At 38.5% G+C, this 19,036-nt stretch overlaps 1 protein-coding gene across 2 annotated transcripts in view; it reads right to left on the bottom strand.

The window, feature by feature from the left end:
- The window catches only part of ADAMTS17 (ADAM metallopeptidase with thrombospondin type 1 motif 17), a 489,795-nt gene that overhangs the window by 187,679 nt on the left and 283,080 nt on the right, over window positions 1-19,036 (bottom strand). For both annotated transcript variants that reach the window (XM_072616993.1, XM_072616988.1), the window contains exons 11-13: window positions 17,231-17,332; window positions 16,088-16,233; window positions 5,023-5,189 (exon numbers count right to left, since the gene is read on the bottom strand). In XM_072616993.1, coding sequence (XP_072473094.1) covers window positions 5,023-5,189; window positions 16,088-16,233; window positions 17,231-17,332 — 415 coding nt within the window. The remainder of the gene's footprint in view (window positions 1-5,022; window positions 5,190-16,087; window positions 16,234-17,230; window positions 17,333-19,036) is intronic.

The following is a 19,036-nucleotide window of genomic DNA, read 5'->3' as shown; positions in this document are numbered from 1 at the left end:
TAATACAATATTGGTAATGTTAATTTGTGGTTTTTCTAAGACAGTATGCAGCCAGTGGGCAAGAATTCTTTTCTGTTTGATTTGATATCACTGACCTATACCACCGAACCACTAAAGGTACTAGAACAGATTATGCTTCATATCTCATCATCAAGTCACCCACTTAAGCAATCTGGACCTTTTGTCACCAGCCCTTCTCCTGTGCCCATATCCTCAGTTCCTTCCTGGCTATCTATCCATTACACTATAATACCTACATTATGCTGCATTTTTGTGCACACACACACACACACACATATGTATGTATATGTATATGTGTGTATGTATATGTGTGTGCATATATGCACACATACACATATGCAATGAAAATATATGTTGTATCATATTATATAATATGATATAGAATATAAACTATATAATATGATATTCAATGTATATGTGTGAAAAGCTGGCAAGATATTGACTAATCTGATAGCATAATTAAGTTAGATTGAAACAGAAGTCATTAATGATTAAGTGTCACCTTGGAGGTTTTCAAGTCTCCAGTGGAGTAGATCTCTTTGATACTATGTATTATGTATCACTCTTTATTAGTGACTCAGAGAAGGCTATAGATAGAGGGCTGATTGAAGCTGCAGATGAACTCAAGTTGGGAGGGATAGTCACATGTTAGATTATGACGTCAGGATGCAAAAATACATGATAGACTAGAATATTAAAATGAATGAAATAAAATGGAATTTAATAGGAATAAATATAATTTCTTATTTGGGTTAAAAATCAGCCCCCCTGATATAAAATATGGAAGATAGAACTAAACAGAATTTCTTATGAAAAAGATTGGGGAATTTGGGTGAACTGTAAGCTCAATGTGAGTCAACAGTGACTGCAGTCAAACCTAATAGTGGCACCTAGGAATAAGGAGGTCGCAGTCCACTATACTCTCCCCTGATCAGACCACATCTGGAGTACTACACTCAATTTGAAATGCCATAATTTAGAAAGGAAAGTGATAAATGGGAAATTGTCAAGTGGAGGATCACAAGGATGGGGAAGGGCCTTGAATTCATGTCAAATGTAGATCAGGCGAAGGAGGTAAGGTCATTTCTAGAATGTTAAGGACCATCATGTAGAAAAGGAGTTATATGTGTTCTTTTAGTCACATTGTAGTAGCACAGTAGCAACAATAACAACAAATAGGTGGAAGATATAAGGAGGCAAATTTAAGTGTCACTTCAGGAAAAACTCTCTGCCAATGAGTTACCTAAGTAGAAGGTTGGATAACCATTTGTCTGGTATGTTGTCATTGAAATCCTTTTTTCAGGTATGAGATAGATGATGTGATCTCAGAGGTCCCTTCCAATCCTGAAGTTTTATATCACGTAAGGAGCACAGAAGAAATGAGATCTCTCTAAAATTCTCTAAATGCTCTATATAGCTACGTACGACACTATGGCATGTGGTGACTGTACATGACTGGCAACGTAGCTCTCTTTCTGTTTTATTCTTATTTTCATTCAATTTCTTCTACAAATGATATTTTCATTAATGTCTCCCATGGAGGCTAAATAGAGCTAAGTCCTAACTTAGAATAGTTCCAGAGCCTTCAATTTTCTTTTGTAGTTATGGTATTCTCTTTCAGGAGAAGTGGAACTTTTTAAAAAGCTTAGCAAAGGATGGCATGTGGGTTGTATGAAATGGTCTTAAGAATGCAGGGTGAAATTTATTTACTTTCAAAGATAGTTCTCTTGATCCATTCTAATGTCTATTTTCAGGATGCATGTTTAGGATAGGGGATATTCCTTATGGAACCAGTTAGGTCAGTTTCAGTGGAGAGGAAGATGACAGTCGAGTAGTAGCTCCACAATCTCTCATTGCTAAGTTACTATAAGAGTTCACTGAAGGAAGAGAGAGACAGAGACAGAGACAGAGACAGAGAGAGAGAGAGACAGACAGACAGACAGACAGACAGAGACAGAGAGACAGAGACAGAGAGAGAGACAGAGAGAGAAAAGGAGGAGGAGGAAGAAGAGGAGGAGGAGGAGGACTAAATTCTTGAAAGAATTAATAGGGGGAAAGGAGAAATTGGGTGGGCTTTCCACGTGGCTGTACAAATAGGTGCCATCTGAATACTTTTCTATTTAGCACTATTTTCTAAGGGAAACTTTTGTCTTGGGGGAGTGGGTGTTATTAATTTGTGGTCCTAAGCTCCCCTTTGGAAAATCTATTTCTGCAATAATTTTTTAAAGGAAAAAGAAAAAAAAAAGTCTTTCCTTCCTTGTAGTGTGTGTCTGGAGCCAAAGAATTCACCAGTGATGGCAATGCCACTATGAATAGGGCAGTTATAATGGATTTCAATGGAGTCAAGAGTCAGACCACAGGAATCACATATCGGGAGCGCTACTGTGACTGTGCCTTTTTATAAATGGAAGTTAAAGAAGAACAGAGTTTCATTTCTATAATATGCAGTTTCCCTCTGAATTGGGCATTTATTATTTTGTTTTCTTAAATCATGCAATACTCTTTTTTTTAAAAAAAAAATGCTGACCTCTGATTTCTTTTGAAACTCAAGCAAAATCAAATATGTAAGAAACCACAATAACACCATCACCACCACCACCAACAAAAAAAAAGACTGGTGAAGCTGTCCTGGAAAAATTCTCAGGACTTTTCTCCAAAGCAAGAATCTTTCTAACTTTATTGTTATTCTCAAGAATGATTTAACAGTACAGGGATCTCTTCATTCAGAGGCCTTCAGAATAAGGTGCTGAAATTCTTATTGTAATCAGCAAAGAAGTCATTTAAAAAAAAAGTGGGCAAAAGCAAATACTGAACCTAGTAAGTGAAGGACCATGATTAAGTAACTGGCAAAAAATGGCCCGTCAGTACACTTTCTGTAATGATGAGTAAAGTTGTGGTGATTAGATAAACAAGTAGTTTAATTTATGAGAAGAGTTAAAAAATTAAAGAGAAAACTGAACTATACTTGGAGAGAGGGGCATGGGGAAACAGAGATTTAGTTAGATAGGATTTCTTCATTTGAAAACAGATGCAAAAGGGAATTTTGGAAGTGAAACAAACATTCAAGGACAGAACCACTAATATATGTCTATTATTTTATGAAATAGCCTAGTTAGCCTCTCTTACAGCATGGCCTCCTGCTGAAACAAAATGAGAATAGACATAAAAGGGACTCAAAGTCTTTATCTGAAGGGCCACAGACTACTGAAAATTCTGGAACAATGCAGCTTCTCATCAGAATTAGCCATTGAGAAGAGGGGGAAAAAACCACTAAAAAAAAAGAAAGTTATAGTATTTGTTATCTCCCTGCTGATTAGAGGTTTGGATTCTACTGGGACATCTGGAAGTCTTCCTGTCTCCTCCTGTGTCAGATTAATGGCCAGCCAGAAAAGAGGTAAGGTCTTATTTTTTGACTGCTGGTGCCTAGAGCTATAAGCATTCCTTTCTCTACCAGACCCTGTCTCTCCCTCTTCCATTCTGACAAGGTTGTATGTATTTGAAGGAAAAGGGTGGGGGTAGGAGGAGGTGGTGGCAAGCTCTTCAACTCTGAAAGTCTGTTGTATGACAATGCAACTAGACTTACGTAGATTCTAGCTACAAAAAGTACTTTTTATTTTTTTTAAAGAAAAGTGACTGGATAATTACCTGGTACTTTTAAACTCAGCCCCAGTAGAATTGCTTTGAGTCATCTGCTACCATTTAGAATGTCAGAAATAGTTTGGCATTATCTCCTCCACATCAATCCATAGCTGAAGAGTCATGTTTTTGGATTAGACGCTGCTTAGTGAGGTCCATTAGGCTTAAAATGATGCTTGATCATATCCTCACTTAGTTATGCTCAACTGATCTTATAATTTAAGTCATGGGGAATGTATATAGCTCAGAGGTTCTCTCTTGAGGTATCAGAATAAATGCTGGTCATAATAAATGAGGAAGCAAGGCTTTGGCCGGGATGAATGTCCCATTTTCCTACTAGAGATTTTATGTGTTGACTTAAAATAGGGTTTTAATTCTTTAGACTCTGTCATCTTTCATCACTCAAATAAAATTTATCTCCTTTTTCTGAAATTTTAGAAGTCACAACTGTTTTGGTTTTCTTCAGCTTATATCATACTTATACAAAGTTTTATTTATAGGTAGGTAGATAGAATTCCATTTGATAGACTTACTAAGGCCCTTTATTCCCTCATTTTTATTAAATAGAGGTTATACTTTTAAACTGTACTTCTGGGATTTCTTCAACACTGGGAATCCATAAGATGACAGATTTAGACTTGGAAAAGACCTAGGTCTGATATCCTCATTTTACAGATGAGTAAAAGTAAAGGCCAAAATTTTAACTGACTTGCCCAAGATGGTAAGTGGCAATGCCAGGATTTTTACTCATGTCCTCTGACTCCCAAACAAACATTCTTTCCAATGCACTATTCTATATCTCTTAAAATTTTCCTTGGGGGAGATATTTTCCTAATTTAGGACAACATCCATGGAATAACATAGAAAGGGAATGTGTTTTCAAGTTATCTTTCCAAACCTATAAACTATTTTCAAAACTTTCTCCATTTTTTTCCAGTAAGTAAAATTAAACTCAAACTGATTGTGTGTAGGGGGCGGGGGAGACTTTTATTTTAAAAGTATAGAGAAATACCAAAAACATCAGAGAAAGACCAGAGAGAGATGTGAGGAATGTCACCATGAGCACAATTTTCCTTAATGCAGTCCGGAAAGAAGTCAGGACAAATGGTGATTTGGATTGGGACAGGAAGATAAGCGGGATACGCTTGGCGACCCTCCTATTTGTCCACACATGGGTTTAGAAAATTGTGAGGCTATCAGAGGCGATGAGTCCCCAAAGCTAATCAATAGCACTCCTGATGTAGGCTAATGACTCTCACAAGCTGATCCAGGGTGAGTTTATCTTTTACCTGTAGTGGAGAGACAGGGGGTAGGGTGGGAGGCAAGGAAGTAACTACACACTGAAAGTGAAGCTAATGCATTTACCATCAATGATGACAGCTGTCAGAAGGCCCTTCTTCTTGTAGTTGTGACGATCATGGGACTGACACTGCTGATCCCTGAAGCTAGGCACTCCCTTAGGGCAGAGTAAGTTTTCACAAACAGTATGTTCCACACTTGCTCCCCAGCAATTTGTGCCTCCTGGCCCAGGGCTGAAAAGGAAGAGAACAGGTCAGTCATTCATTGGACACACATAAATTAGCTGGTGTAGATGAAATTTTTCTTTTCCTGCCAAAAGGGGAAGACAGACAGAGAAAGGAAAGAAGAAAAACATCTCCAAGGCAATCCATTGGTTCTTACAGACTGTATTGTTTCTCTGAAATCCCTGATGCATTTACTACATGCTGAAGCAAGCCACCAGAAGAATGCGTTTTTGAACTGTAAATCAAAGACACTTGGAAAGCGAAAATGATGAGCATCCATACAGTACAATCCATAAAACCTATCCTTCAGATGTAGCTAAAATCTGAGATCTTGACAATATTTACCATTTGAAAAACAAAGACAATCACTCGGTGTTATTTTGGGTAGTGGGAACCAGAAGAAGACTACTAAGTAGGCTACTTAGGTTTATATTCTGGAGGAAGATAACTTTGATAATGAGTAAATACAAGATCTTAATGTACCTGTAATAATATTATCTGGCATTTATATGGCACCTTAAAGTTTTCAAAGCACTTTACATTTATTATCTCATGTGATTCCCCACCACAACTCCATATTATTATAACTAGACTTATAATAATAATGTAATATAATTTATTAGCTAGCATTTATATAGCACTTTAAGATTTGCATAGCACTTTATAAATATTATCTCATTTTATCCTTATAACAACCCTAGAGGTAGGTGCTGATTTTGCAAATATGGAAACTGAGGCCCAGAGGCGTTAACTGATTTGTCCAGGGTTATACAGCTAGTGAATGTCTGAAGCCAGATTTGAACTCAGGTCTTCTTGACTCTAGGTCCTGTGTTCTTTTCACTGCACCACCGAGTTGCTTCGTATTATTACCCCACTTTACATTTGAAAAAACTGAGGCTCAGAGAAGTTGTGACTTGCCCATAGTTACTTAGTGTCAGAGGTGGGATTTGAACCCAAGTTTCTCTTGATTCCAGATGTCGTATTTTTCTGCTATATCCTCCTGCCTCCTATGATTTTTTTCCTTTAGGATGAAAGGGATGAGATATCAGCTCATTCATTTCAATTGTTCAATGCCTGCTTTATGTGAATACCCTTATTATCAGTGCCCAGAAGAGTGATGAAGAGGACTTCCAGAAATGGGCAACACTTGCTCAGTTTGTCCTCCTCTATTCAATTGGTGGAGATCAAAACAGAGAGGGCAGAACATCAATGAGAAATCAAGATTAAAATATGATATAGTCAACAACATTTCCTCAGTGTCTACTTTGTGCTATGTCTGGCAGGATCAGAAATATGAAGAAAACAGTTTCAGCTGTCAAAGAGCTTATGGTTCAAATGGAAGGTTCTAGTGATGGGACAGGGTTTACCAGGCAAGTCCTCTAGAAGTTCTTCATTTTCTCATAGGCCCTTGGCTTGTAATACCACTGGATATCACTAAATAAATGACAGTGTCTTGGCTTCTGGAGCACAGGAGAATGATATGTGAGGGAGGAATCAATCTCAAATCTGGAAGATGCTTTTGGGATTATCTAGTCCAACCACTCCTCATTTTACAGGTGAGCATAATAAAGTCCAAAGAATTGAACATATTGTCCTTCATCTCATCTTCATTCTGTCCTGTGGAACTAATGTAAAACTGGCTCTACAGAAGACATTTCATCCTTGGCCACCCTCTTCAGTGTTCATTTTTCCTTCTGCCATGCCCTTTGCCGCGCCCCCCCCCCCCCCATCCAGAAGGAACAATGAGTCAATTCCCTGCTCTCCACTGTCAATGGAGAGCTCTCTCTTCCTTTTCTTCTGGCATCATCTCTGTTGAGGTTCACTCTACTCATATGCTGAATGTGTTTGTGTGTGTGCGTGTGCGTTCCTCTCTCCTTTGCCCAAATCCCATTCTTCATTGGAGATCAAACATAACAGAATCACTCCCAGGACTTGTCTAGACTATCTCTATTACCCCTTGAAGATGACAAGTGCCCATTCTTGAATTTAAATAAATCCTTGTATAGTACTTTATCATTGTGTTCACTTTTTCATGTTTCTCTAAACTCCTGTATTTTGAACTTTCAAGTTTCTATATAACTCTGGACCTTTCATTAAGAATACTTGAAAGTTATTTACTTAATTAATGATCCATTTTGTCCCCTAGATGATTATACTCAGTTTTGCTAAGTAAATTATTCTTGGTTGTAAGTCTATATCCTTTGACTTCTAGACTATTGTATTCTAGGCTCTCTACTGCTTTAGAATGTTGGCTGCTAAATTATGTGTGTGTGATCCTGACTGTGGTTGTGTAGTCCTGGAGTTTTTTCTTTTTGACTACCTGCAGTATTTTTTCCTTTGAACTGGAAGCTCTGGGCTATGTTATGACTGGGAGTTTTCACTTTGGGGTATGTTTCAGAAGGTGGCCAGTGTTGTTTTCTTCTCCCTCCCCCATTTCTACTTTGCCTTCTGCTTCTAAGAGATCTGCGCAGTTTTCTTTTAATATTTTTTTTTGAAGTATAGTGTTGGGGATCTTTTTTTTTTTTTGGTCAGGTAGTTCAATGATTCTGATATTTTCCCTTCAATCTGTTTTCTACATTAATTATTTTTGCTATGAGATACTTTATAATTTTACCTATTTTTCCACTGTTTCTAATTATTTTCTCCATAGCTCTCATTTCTTTTCTAATTTTCCCTCTAGTACTGTTCTCATTTCATTTATTAAAAAGTATTTTAAACTCTTGTTTGTAGCTCCTGCTTCATCTCTTCCAGGAATTTCAGTTGAACTGTGCTTCAGCTCTGTTTTTTGAGACTTTGCTTGTAGATGTTTTAGGGTCATTCCCTTCTTCTGGGTTTGTCTTGAGCATCCTCATCATCATGATTGCAGTTTATAGAGCTGTTCTTTTTTCCTGTTTTTTCCATTCTTCTAATCTATTTTCTGACTTCAGTTATGAGATTAAGGCCAGATTCTATGCCCTTCTAGAGGGAAGATCTGACCCGGTGCTGTTTCTGCTTTCCCTGTGTATTGAGTGTTATGGGTTCTCTGGAACAGTTTAAGGAGGGAACCTGTAAGCCTTCAGTGCTCCCAAAGTGGTCTCATCCAGGGCAAAATCTGAACCTTTAACCCCTTGGCTTGAGCTCTATAAATTTCTCATCTGGATCTGTAGCCCAGAACTGGTTAATGGGCAATAAAGCTTCTAGCTCATGCCTGTTTCCATCTTGATACCTCTATGTATGTCTAGGACATCCTGGTATTGTCCTGGTATTACTGCCTTTCCTTTGTGCTAGTCAACTCTGTGTGACCTGCTCCTGTTCAGAATTGTCCCCAATGTCCATAGACCTCTCTATCTCCCTGTGCCAACTTGGGCTGGGAAAATGATGTGCTGTGACTTTTTCCTCTCTCTCTCATTAAATTACTATGTACTGTAATTACTCATCTCAGTACATATAATATTCCCTTAGTAGAGAGCTAGCTCTAGAGTACAGGGTAAGGACTGTTTTGCCTTTGTTTTTCTTTTTGTGTTTTTTATGGTTTTTTGCGTCCCCAGAGCCTAGCAAGTATCACACACAGTTAGACACGAGATGTATGTTAAATAGAATTAAATGATGTTCAGGATGAGATAAATGGCATGAGGCTATCTAGTCCTGGTATCATTCACTTCATTAGGTTAACGACTAGATCTGCACAGGGAAATGACTCAAGGATTATATCCATCAGAAAGATTTGAAGTAGATGATTTTCAAATGGAGTGGCAATGGGAGAATCAGTTCTACAGTAATAAAGTCAATTCATGTTGAAGGACTGATCGGCACCATGTACATGGCAGTTAGTGGTGGTGGTAGTGGTGGTGACTGTGGTGGTGCCGGCAGTAGGTTGTAAAAATCCTGCTTCTTCTCCACAGTGTGAGTTGGACAGAATTGGGGAGTTGAAGCTGAGGGGAGACAGCAGGTGGCAAGTGAAGAGTCCTTTATTTTTGACTTTACTGAATGAAGACAAATCAAAAAATAAAAATCATAGTTTTAATTTTAGTGAGTGAGCAGGATTTCCTGTGGTTCCAGATTTTCAAGGAGATATCCAGGAATTATGATGAGTGACACAAGACAAGGCCAAAGGATTAATAAAAGTGCCACAGGGTTTTAAAATGCCCATGAAATGAAGACTGATTCTTGGTTTTAGGTTCTCATCAGAAAGGTATTCAAGTAACACGTGTAACTTATTTTTGAGAGTATTAAGCTTGGATTTTAAACAATTATACATGTGAATGCCAATCCCCCTGGCACATTGATTGTGCACATATGGGGGTTTCAATTGGAAGTAAAAAACAATCAAAGGCACATAAATCCACTCCACCCTGTTCTTCCAGTTTATTTTTAAATACTTGCTGGTTTCCTCTCTTACGTCTCTCATGTGGTGACAGCGAATGGTAACATTAATACACTTCCACTTATTATGCTACGTTAATCTTCCCATCACCCTCCTGTTGATAGGTCATGCCTTTCATACCAAAGCATTTCAGGCATTTCTTTTTTCTATCCACCCATCCACCTACCCCAAGCCTAAGACCAAAGGAATTGCCCTCTAACTGAGCACCAGGACTGGCTGACAACTTTCTACCTTGCCATCAAAGGTAATTCATAAAGACAGTCCCACGAATTACAGGCCAAATCAAGCAGGTAAAGCAACTGGTTTAAAAATATTGATAGTCCCTAAGGCCTAAATGTCAGTTGGCAAGAAATAAAAATTCCAATAGCTGAAAAGAGCAGGACTGAATAGAAAAAAGGAGGCTCTCTTGCCAATATTTTTGGACAGTGAATAAACCAGCTGCAGAAGAAGAGGGAAAGGGGCCAGGAATATGAAGTGAAGGGAGGTCACGTGTTCCCAGGCTAGAATGTACATAAGCAAAAAGAATTTTGAAATCCTTGTGAGAATCTCCAATTCAGGGAGCCCGGTGATTTAAGAAGTGAGACAATGAATGGACTTTGTTTTGGTCAACAGTCTGGCTGCAGGGCCTTGGATCAGCTGTGCTTTATAAGAAACACCAAGTCAGCTCCTTCAGAAAAAGCCAAGTTGTAAACTCCTGCCTAGACTTAATAAAATTGCTGTCACCATTCTGCATGTCTTTCTGGAAGCACCGGACCCCCACTGCTGCTGCTAAACAATTCAGGGTTCTGCAGAACCAGAGGAGGATTTGCCTTCGTCTTTCCCAGCAAAATAGGATGGTTAAATAATTATTTCATCAAGTTTCCAGTGCCAGTCACAGATGGGGGTGAACTGCCTGGGACCTGGACAAAAAGTAGGGCCAGAAAAGGGGACAAATAAAAGTCATAAGAGCATAGATTTAGAGTCAGAAGGGACCACAGAGAGCCTAGAGTTCGCCCCCATTTTACAGAGCAGAAAACTGAAGCTCAGAGGAAGGTCATAGCACTGGCAGGTAAAGGAGCTTTGATCTGAGTGCAGATCCTCTTTTCTCACCTGGAAATATTTATCTCATTGTAGCTTCATAAGGGGAAAGACCTGTGATTTCACTGCAGCAGAGAATTTATGATACAAGAACTCTCTGTAACAATTCAGAACTATTGCTCAGCAACCTATTTTAGAGAATTGCCTGGAGTGGGTGAAATAACTTCCCCAAGAGTCATGTGGTCAGTTTGGGTTGGATGCTGAATTTGAGCAGTAGTATGTATATATGTATATGTGTGTGTATATAACACATAGTATGTAAGTATACATATGTATTATGTCTATGTGCCTATATGTACATATACTTATAGGTACACCCATATATGTACATATTCATGTATACATGTGTGTTGTTTCAGTTGTTTAGCTGATTAGTTTTGTCCAGTTCTTCCTGATCCCATTTAGGGTTTTCTTGGCAAAGACACTATAGTGCTTTGATATTTCTTTCTCCAACTCAGTTTACAGATGAGAAAAGACAGACAAAAAGGGTTAAGTGACTTGCCCAGGATCACACAGCTAGTAAGTGCCTGAGACCACATTTGAACTCAGGTCCTCCCAACTCCAGGGCTAGCACTCCATACGTTGTGTCATCTAGCTTCCCCTCTATATGTGTATATACATATCAATATTCTCTTAATGCTAGCATTTTCCCTTATATTGATTATCTCCCATTTATCCTGTAGATTAATTGTAGGTAAATAATTGTTTTATATAGTCTCCTCCACTGGAATGTGAGCTCCTTGAGAACAATGATGATCTTTTGCTTTTCTTCGTAACCTCAACACTTAGTACAAGGATTGGGACATAAAAGGTTATTAATAAATGCTTACTAATTGACTGATACATGAAAAACCTATCTATCCATCTATCTATCATCTTTTATCTATGAATCAATCGATCAATTGAGCATTCAGTATCTGACTTTCCCAACTAAAATTATAAGCTGGGGTCCCCAAACCATGCCCTATGTTTCTTTTTAAGCTACACAGTGACTATAACATACTAAGTGTTAAGTGAATATTTGCTGAATTATTTAATGCCATTAATTCGACATCTGTCATCATGAAAAGCAGATTCCTACCCCAACAATAAATCATTATAATTTCCTTGCCATTACGCCATGTTGCACCTCGTATTTCAGTTTATGAGACAAAACCATATTTTTGGGAATAGTCAGGCACATTAGAAATGTTAATGCTACAGAAAAAAATAATAACAATGATACTTCCATGGCTGTGACACTTTAGGGTGACATGGTCCTTTCCACATATATTATCACAGCTCATTTTTCCTGATTCTGTGAGGCAGGTAATGCAGGTACTATTGTTTGTATTTTGCAGATGAAGAAACAGGTTGAGAAAGCTGAGTCAATCTATCTCAACTGTATTGTGTTAGTAGTAAACAAAAAAAGGCAGGGTCTGGTTTTGCTTTTGCATTTGTACAGTGTCTAGGACTTAGTAATTCCTTAAAAAAATGGCTGTTGTTTAGCTTCAAAAAAAGAGGTTAACAATTGGGGGCAGTATTGGGGGATGATTTGGGACAGATCTAAGGACACCTAAGCTAGACTTTGAAAGAGACCAGGGCTTCCCAGAGGCTGAAGAGGCAGGATATTCCAAACATGGGCAACAATCTGTGAGACAGAGAGTGGAGAGATAGGCTGTCATGTACAGCACCCTGTGGTAAGTAACATGCCAGTTGATTGGAATGGAGAAAGTACAAAGCAGAGTGAGATACCTGGAATGGAAAGTGGAAGCCATACTGTGCAGGCTTTAAAGGTCACACAGAGATTTTTTTCTCCTGAAAGCAACAGAACACTTACTGAAGTTTTCTAATTAAGGAAATAAAATGCTTAGAGTCAGGTTTTAGGAATAATCTCATGTTGACTGCCGAGTAGAAGAGAAATGGAAGATGAGAGAGAACCAAGCTGAGGGACCAAGTTCTACAGTTCAAAGGAGAGATGAGGAGGACTTGAATGAAGGTGGGGGGGGGGGCTACATAAGTGGATAGAAAAGGACAGCCCAGAGGACGATGTTAGAGACAGAAAACACAAGAACTATCTACCAATCACATGGCAAATCTTATAATTTCTTTCTATACAACATCTCTCAATATGTGCTTTATTCACTCCCACAGATACCACCCTAATCAGGCCCTCATCACCTCTTGCCTAGAATATGGCAGTAGGCTTCTGGTTGGTCTCCTTGCCAAAAGTGTCTTCCCAGCTCTGATCCATTCTCTGCCCAGCTGCCAAAGTGACATTCCCAAAGCATAGGTCTGGTCATGTGATCTCTTCTGCTCGACAGTTAGCTCTAAATTCAACCATATAGTCCTTTGTTTGGCCTTTAAAGCCCTTTACAACATGGCTCCTTCCTTCCCTTCCAACTTTATTTACCTTCTCCTCTTCCCTATGTATTTTATAATCCAGGCTTCCTAGTCAACTTCCTGTTTTTGAATGTGACACTCTATCTCCTAACTCCATGCCTTTCTATTGACTATTCTGGAATGCCTTCCCTCCTAACCTCTGACTTATAAGTAGAATCTCTTCATTGATGTTGTTTTTTCAATCATATCCAACTCTTTGTGACCCCATTTGGGGCTTTCTTGGCAAAGATACTAGAATGGTCTGCCATTTCCTTCTCTACCTCATTTTACAGATGAGGAACCTGAGACAAACAGGGTCAAGTAATGCAGCCAGTAAGTGTCTGAGGTTAGATTTGAACTCGGGTCTTCCTGACTCCAGGCTTGGCATTCTATTCACTTTGTCACCTAGCTAACTAACTTCCTTTAAGACTCAGCTCCAGCACTACTTTCTCCAGGAGGCCTTTCACCCTCCCCATCCCCTGACCAACTGCTAGTGCCCCCCGCAAAGGTTACTTTCTATCTACTCTGCTGTTATCCTCTATGGTCTGATTTATATGTTATTTCCCATACTGGGAGTTCCTTGAATACAGAGACTGGTTTTGTTTTTCTCTTTGTTTCACCATGGTGCTTAAACAGGCTGACACGTACTAAAGACTTAATTTAAAAGTCTGTTGATTTATTGATTGAAGTCTGGTTGGTTTGGGGTCAAGGTGGGGAACACTAAAGGAAATGAGAAGAGTTAAAAATGACAGATTTTGCAAATCTGGATGACTGAAATGATATGTGTCTTCAAAAAAAAATGAGGCTGTTTGGAAGAGGAAAAGTTTTGATAGGAAATATGTGTCTGTTTTAGATATATTGGCTTAGAAATGCATGTGCGACCAGCAGGCAGCTCAAAATGCACAACTGGAGTTCAGGATTATGGCTGTAGGTACTAAAGTGATCTGCATGGAAGTGATAGCTGACCCCATTAGATTAGGACTAGATATCTAAGTCTGGAAGCCATGCGGCCGGCAAGAATAACTGTACCCCATAGGAGCTGATGCCTGGCCAAGGCGTACTTTGAATATATAACTTCTTCTCCTTGTTGCCCCTTGTGGTAAGAAGGAGCTGCTGCTTTTGAACAGCTTTGGACAAGAGGCTAGGCTATTTTTAGCTTTCTCATTTTTCACTTAATCTTTTTTTTCCATAGAATCTATCAGAGGGCTTTCAACCTAATAGAACTTAAGAAAGGCATGAATGGAAATCATGCTTTATGTTCACACTACTACATGGTAAACAATCCTCCATCAGCTAATAAGGAATATGCTACAGTACAGTTCTTATAGCTGCAATAATCCCAACATTTCTTTTGGGCTTTAAGGTTTGCCAAGTATTTTCTTCTTCCATATCCTTGTGATACAGGTAGTAGCACATATTTTATTATTATCATTTTACCGATTAAGAAACTGTGAGTCAAAAACTCCACTGTTCATCTGCTGCCCTGCCTGGTTTCAACTCCATGGAACAAGAGGCACCTCCTGGTATAAGCTGATCACCCCTTGATTCACCACCAGGCTGCTAAGTGATTGACACCACCTCCTACTGCCTCCTTTCTCCTCTGATTGGACAGTGGAGTAGCAAATTCATCACCATGTTTGCCTTATATAGAGAGCAGACATTGGACTCAGTTCATTCCATTCTGCCTCTGCTACCCAGCCTGATTCATCTCCAAACAAAATGACCCAAGGCCAGGTACTCTCTGGTGTCCCATTGTCTCCCCAACCCCACTTTCCTGCCTCCTTTTGTGTGCTATCTTCCTCTTTAGATTATAAAGGAGAAGATTGTCTCCTTGAGGGCATGGATTATCTTTTAAAAAAAAAATTGTATTCCCAGTGTGTAGCACAGTGCCTGGAACATAGTAGATCCTTAATAAATATTTATTGGATGGGATTATAGAGACTACGTAATTTTCCCAGAGTCCCATAGGTAAGTATCAATACTGAGATTCAAAATCAAGTGACATGACTTCAACTCTCTCTGGAAAATATGGGGGTCCTTAATGCGGAATACAATGTGAACACAGTTTTGCTCCGCCTTCCCCAATAGAAAAGCAATGGACAATTTTCCCTCAAAATGCCTGAATTAGAGATGTAATACATTTGAGGGGATATGTCTAGTGGGCATACAGGTAGCAGGGAGGTCATTTAGGATTAGGTGAGGCTAAAATCAATGATCTGTTATTAACCTGGAAAAATTATCTTCATATGCAACCACAGAAAAAATTCTAAGCAATAAATGCTGCTTGTAATGTGTGACATGATTGATATAGAGGCAGAAAAAGAAATAGAATCAATGAATTCTTTCAGATTGGCTCACCATTCATTTTTTTTGTCTCTAAATGCCAGACAGAGCTATTACAGGCAAAACTAAAAGAGATTCATTTTCAAAAGCAAAGTGAAGTTTTTCAGGTAGACTACTTGTTACATATGCCCTATTGGAGGCTACATTCTCATTGTACTTAATTTTCCTCATACTTTAATTCCTGAAGGGGGAGAGAAAAACTTCAATTGTTGTTGTAGTAGGGAATTTTTCATCACTGAACATTAAAGAAGTGTCTTAGAAAAATCCCTCACTCATCTGAAATCTCATGACATTTTCAAAAGATCATAGGTAATTGTAACAGAGATCTAGAGGGAGAAGATGTCCTCAAGACCTTTCCAGCACAGCCCCTCTCTTTTTACAAAGAGAACTCACCCAGAGAAGTGGATGTGACTTTCCCAGGATCACAGAGCTAGTCAGTGCGTGACTAGTTAGACCTTCCTGACTGACTCCAAGCCCTCTACTCATTGCCCCCTCTACCTGACTGTTCTTCTCTTAAGGCACTTTCCACCTCATAGGTAATTTTGTATGTGATCAGGAGAATGGTTTGCTTTTATTTTCAACACCCAGCTTAAGGCCCAAAGTAGGCACTTAGCAAATGCTAATTAAATTGAAATGAATATTTTATTTCTTCAAATAAGTTCTAAGAAGGTACCTACCTATCTCAATACCTAGTACTAGAACTTCAGGAAATAATTAATAAAGGAATAAAATAAAAATGTCATTTTTATTTTAAGGTACTCACGGGGGATTGTCACATTTCCTTTGTCTGAACCGGGCTCCAGTCCCACATGTCCTACTGCACATGCTCCAGGGGCTCCATGTACTCCAGTCTCCATCCACATGCTCTGGGATAGGAGTTTTACTGACACACTCCCCAGCTCGGCACCACTAAAATGAAGCAGGGTGAATATATGTTCACTGAGTAAGATGATTTCAGAGAAGTACCCTTCAGGTGACAATATGGGACAAGGAGAAAGGAAAAATGTCCTTGGATAAGTTGTGTTTGTCCATATAGGAGTGGGAATGGGACAGTTCTGGTATCTCTCACTTTATGAAGGCTATAAAAAGGTCATTTACAGGATAATTCTAATTATGAAGTCATTGGCAAGGTTCTTTAAAATAAAGCTTTCCAGTCTTTTGAGTGTGTTAATAGTTCAACTTGGCAGGGAGGCTGAGGGTAATGGGAAGGTAGAGAAGGCACCATCAACTGAAGGAAATTAGGCCATCATACTATGTGCCAATGTTGTTGTTGGTGGTGATTCAGTAGTGCCTGACTCTTCCTGACTCTGTGGACCATGGTATGTCAATATTCTCTGTAAGGTTTTTGTTGCAAAGATACTAGAACTGTTTCCCATTTCCTTCTCCAGTGGATTAAAGCAAACAGAAATTAAGTGACTTGACTAGGATCACACATCTAGTAAGTGTCTGAGACCACATTTGAACTCAGATCTACCTGACTCCAGGCCCAATGCTCTACCCACTGTGCCATGTACTTGCCTCAGTCTTGCCTGTAGAAGGTGCTTAATAAATACTTGCTGAATGGATTCTAGCTTTAGATATTTCCACCAATAAGTTAAGTCCAATAGTCCTAAGGAAAGGCAAACCATTCTTCTTTTTGTCAGACCATGGTGGGGATATTATAAAACAAAAATGTCATTTTTCTTCTTTTTTAAAAAAGACAAGTGTCATGGGAAATGATGAAGAAATTGAAATTAGTTTTGAACAAGGTCAATGAAGGCTGACCTACAGTTTCCCTGTGAGATGTTCATGGGGCTTTATCAGAATAGAAACCAATCCTTAAATTAGGATTCTGATGACTGCAAATTACAGTAGAGGAATGCAGTTCCATGGAAGACTTAGATAGCTGCTTGGAGTAAACAATTACCTTATCGGCCCCACACTCAGTGCCATCCAGGGGAGGATCCAGTTTAGTTTTGCAAGATGTATCCCCTTCCACAAGACACCACAGCCCTGCACACATCAAATGCTGCAATTGTGAAAGGAAGGGAAAAATTATATCTAGTGATTTCCAAGGCCAATATAAAATTTATTGATATTGGTATCTAAGCTCTGAATTGTAAATAGTCAGAAAAGATAACTTCTTTTCAATTGCTATTTAGGACTAAATATTTGCAATTTAAAATGGGAGAACAGAAAAGAAAGAAAATCTGAATCATTTTATGTGCAAATAAATGATAAGTATAGTGCTTTTAATAGGGGAATACATGCATACATGTTCATACATGTATGTACAGTCAAAAGTGCAACTCTCATTCCAAACCTTTTGCAAGAATTATGCCAAATAGAATTAGCCGGACTGACATAATACATCAATTAGATGGGAGTCAAAAAATGTATAATCAAAATAAATCTTCAAATTCTGGATGTGTAAGAACTCTCTCCAGTTTGGGGTATGCCCCAATACCTTTGGGTCTTTCAAATTACTCAAAGGCAGAAAAACTGAAATGTTGAACCAACATGTCCACATGGATAAAACATACAGACACCCATATGCTCCTAAATTGTCTATGGAATGAGTCAAAAGATACAATTCATTCAATACATCAAAATCAAGCACAGCTAATTTAAGGGATTAGTGAAAAAAGATAACTTTGCAGAGTGTAGACAAGGTGATGGATGAGTAGGCAGGCAGGTCAATACTCTCAAAAAAAAGGAAAGATTAAAGTTTTTATATAGAACAATCAAGCATAGTTTCAAAAGTGTTCACCCCAACTTTTAAGCTTGAATATATTCGTGTTCCAATGGAGCATTTCTGTTAAAAACATTTTTATTTAAAGCCTTGAGTTCTAAATTCCATCCTTCTCACCCTCTCTACCCTCCCCACTCCCTAAGATGGTAAGCAATGAGATATAGGTTATACAACTGTGCAATTATGTAAAACATTTCCATATTAGTCATTTTGTACAAGAAGATGCAAATAAATGAAAAAAGTAAGAGAAAGAAAATGAAAAAATAGTATGATCTAGTCTGTATTTAATCAATATCAGTTCTTCCTCTGGAGGCAGATAGCCTGTTTAATCATTCATACTATGGAACTGTCTTGGATCATTGTATTACTTAGAATAGCTAAGTCATTCACAATTCTTCATGGAATTGCTGTTAGCAATAGCGATATTGCTATTACTGTGTACAATGTTCTCCTGCTTCTCTTCACTTTAATATGCATCAGTTCATGTAAATCTTTCCAGGTTTTTCTGAAATCATCCTGTTTATCATTTCTTACAGTACAATAATATTTCATTATAACCATATACCACAGCTTATTTAACCATTCTCAAAGGCATCCCTTTGACTTCTAATTCTTAGCCACCACAAAGAGAACTGCTATAAATATTTTTGTACCACAAGGGTTTTCCCCCTATTTTTGGATGTCTGTGAAATCTAGACCTAGCAGTGGTATTGCTGGATCAAAGGGTATGCACAGGTTTATAGCCTTTTGGGCATAGTCAATGGAGCACTCTCAAGTAATTTTAAACATGTGCACAGTTGCATAAGAATGGATTTGCAACTCTTTCAAAAGCCAAAAGCACAAAGACATTTTAGAGATCAAAAACAGAAGGAAAAGCTGAGCAACAGAGAGTGATCTCTTAAAGGATGGAGATTTGGAAAGCTACAACTAGAAGAATATGTACTTCAGGCAGAGGAGAAAAACATGTAGGTAGGGATAGTC

Source organism: Notamacropus eugenii, chromosome 1, assembly GCF_028372415.1.
Source record: "Notamacropus eugenii isolate mMacEug1 chromosome 1, mMacEug1.pri_v2, whole genome shotgun sequence".
NCBI lineage: Eukaryota > Metazoa > Chordata > Mammalia > Diprotodontia > Macropodidae > Notamacropus > Notamacropus eugenii.
Note: the sequence above shows the minus strand (reverse complement) of the source record. Positions and strands in the feature narration are given on the sequence as shown.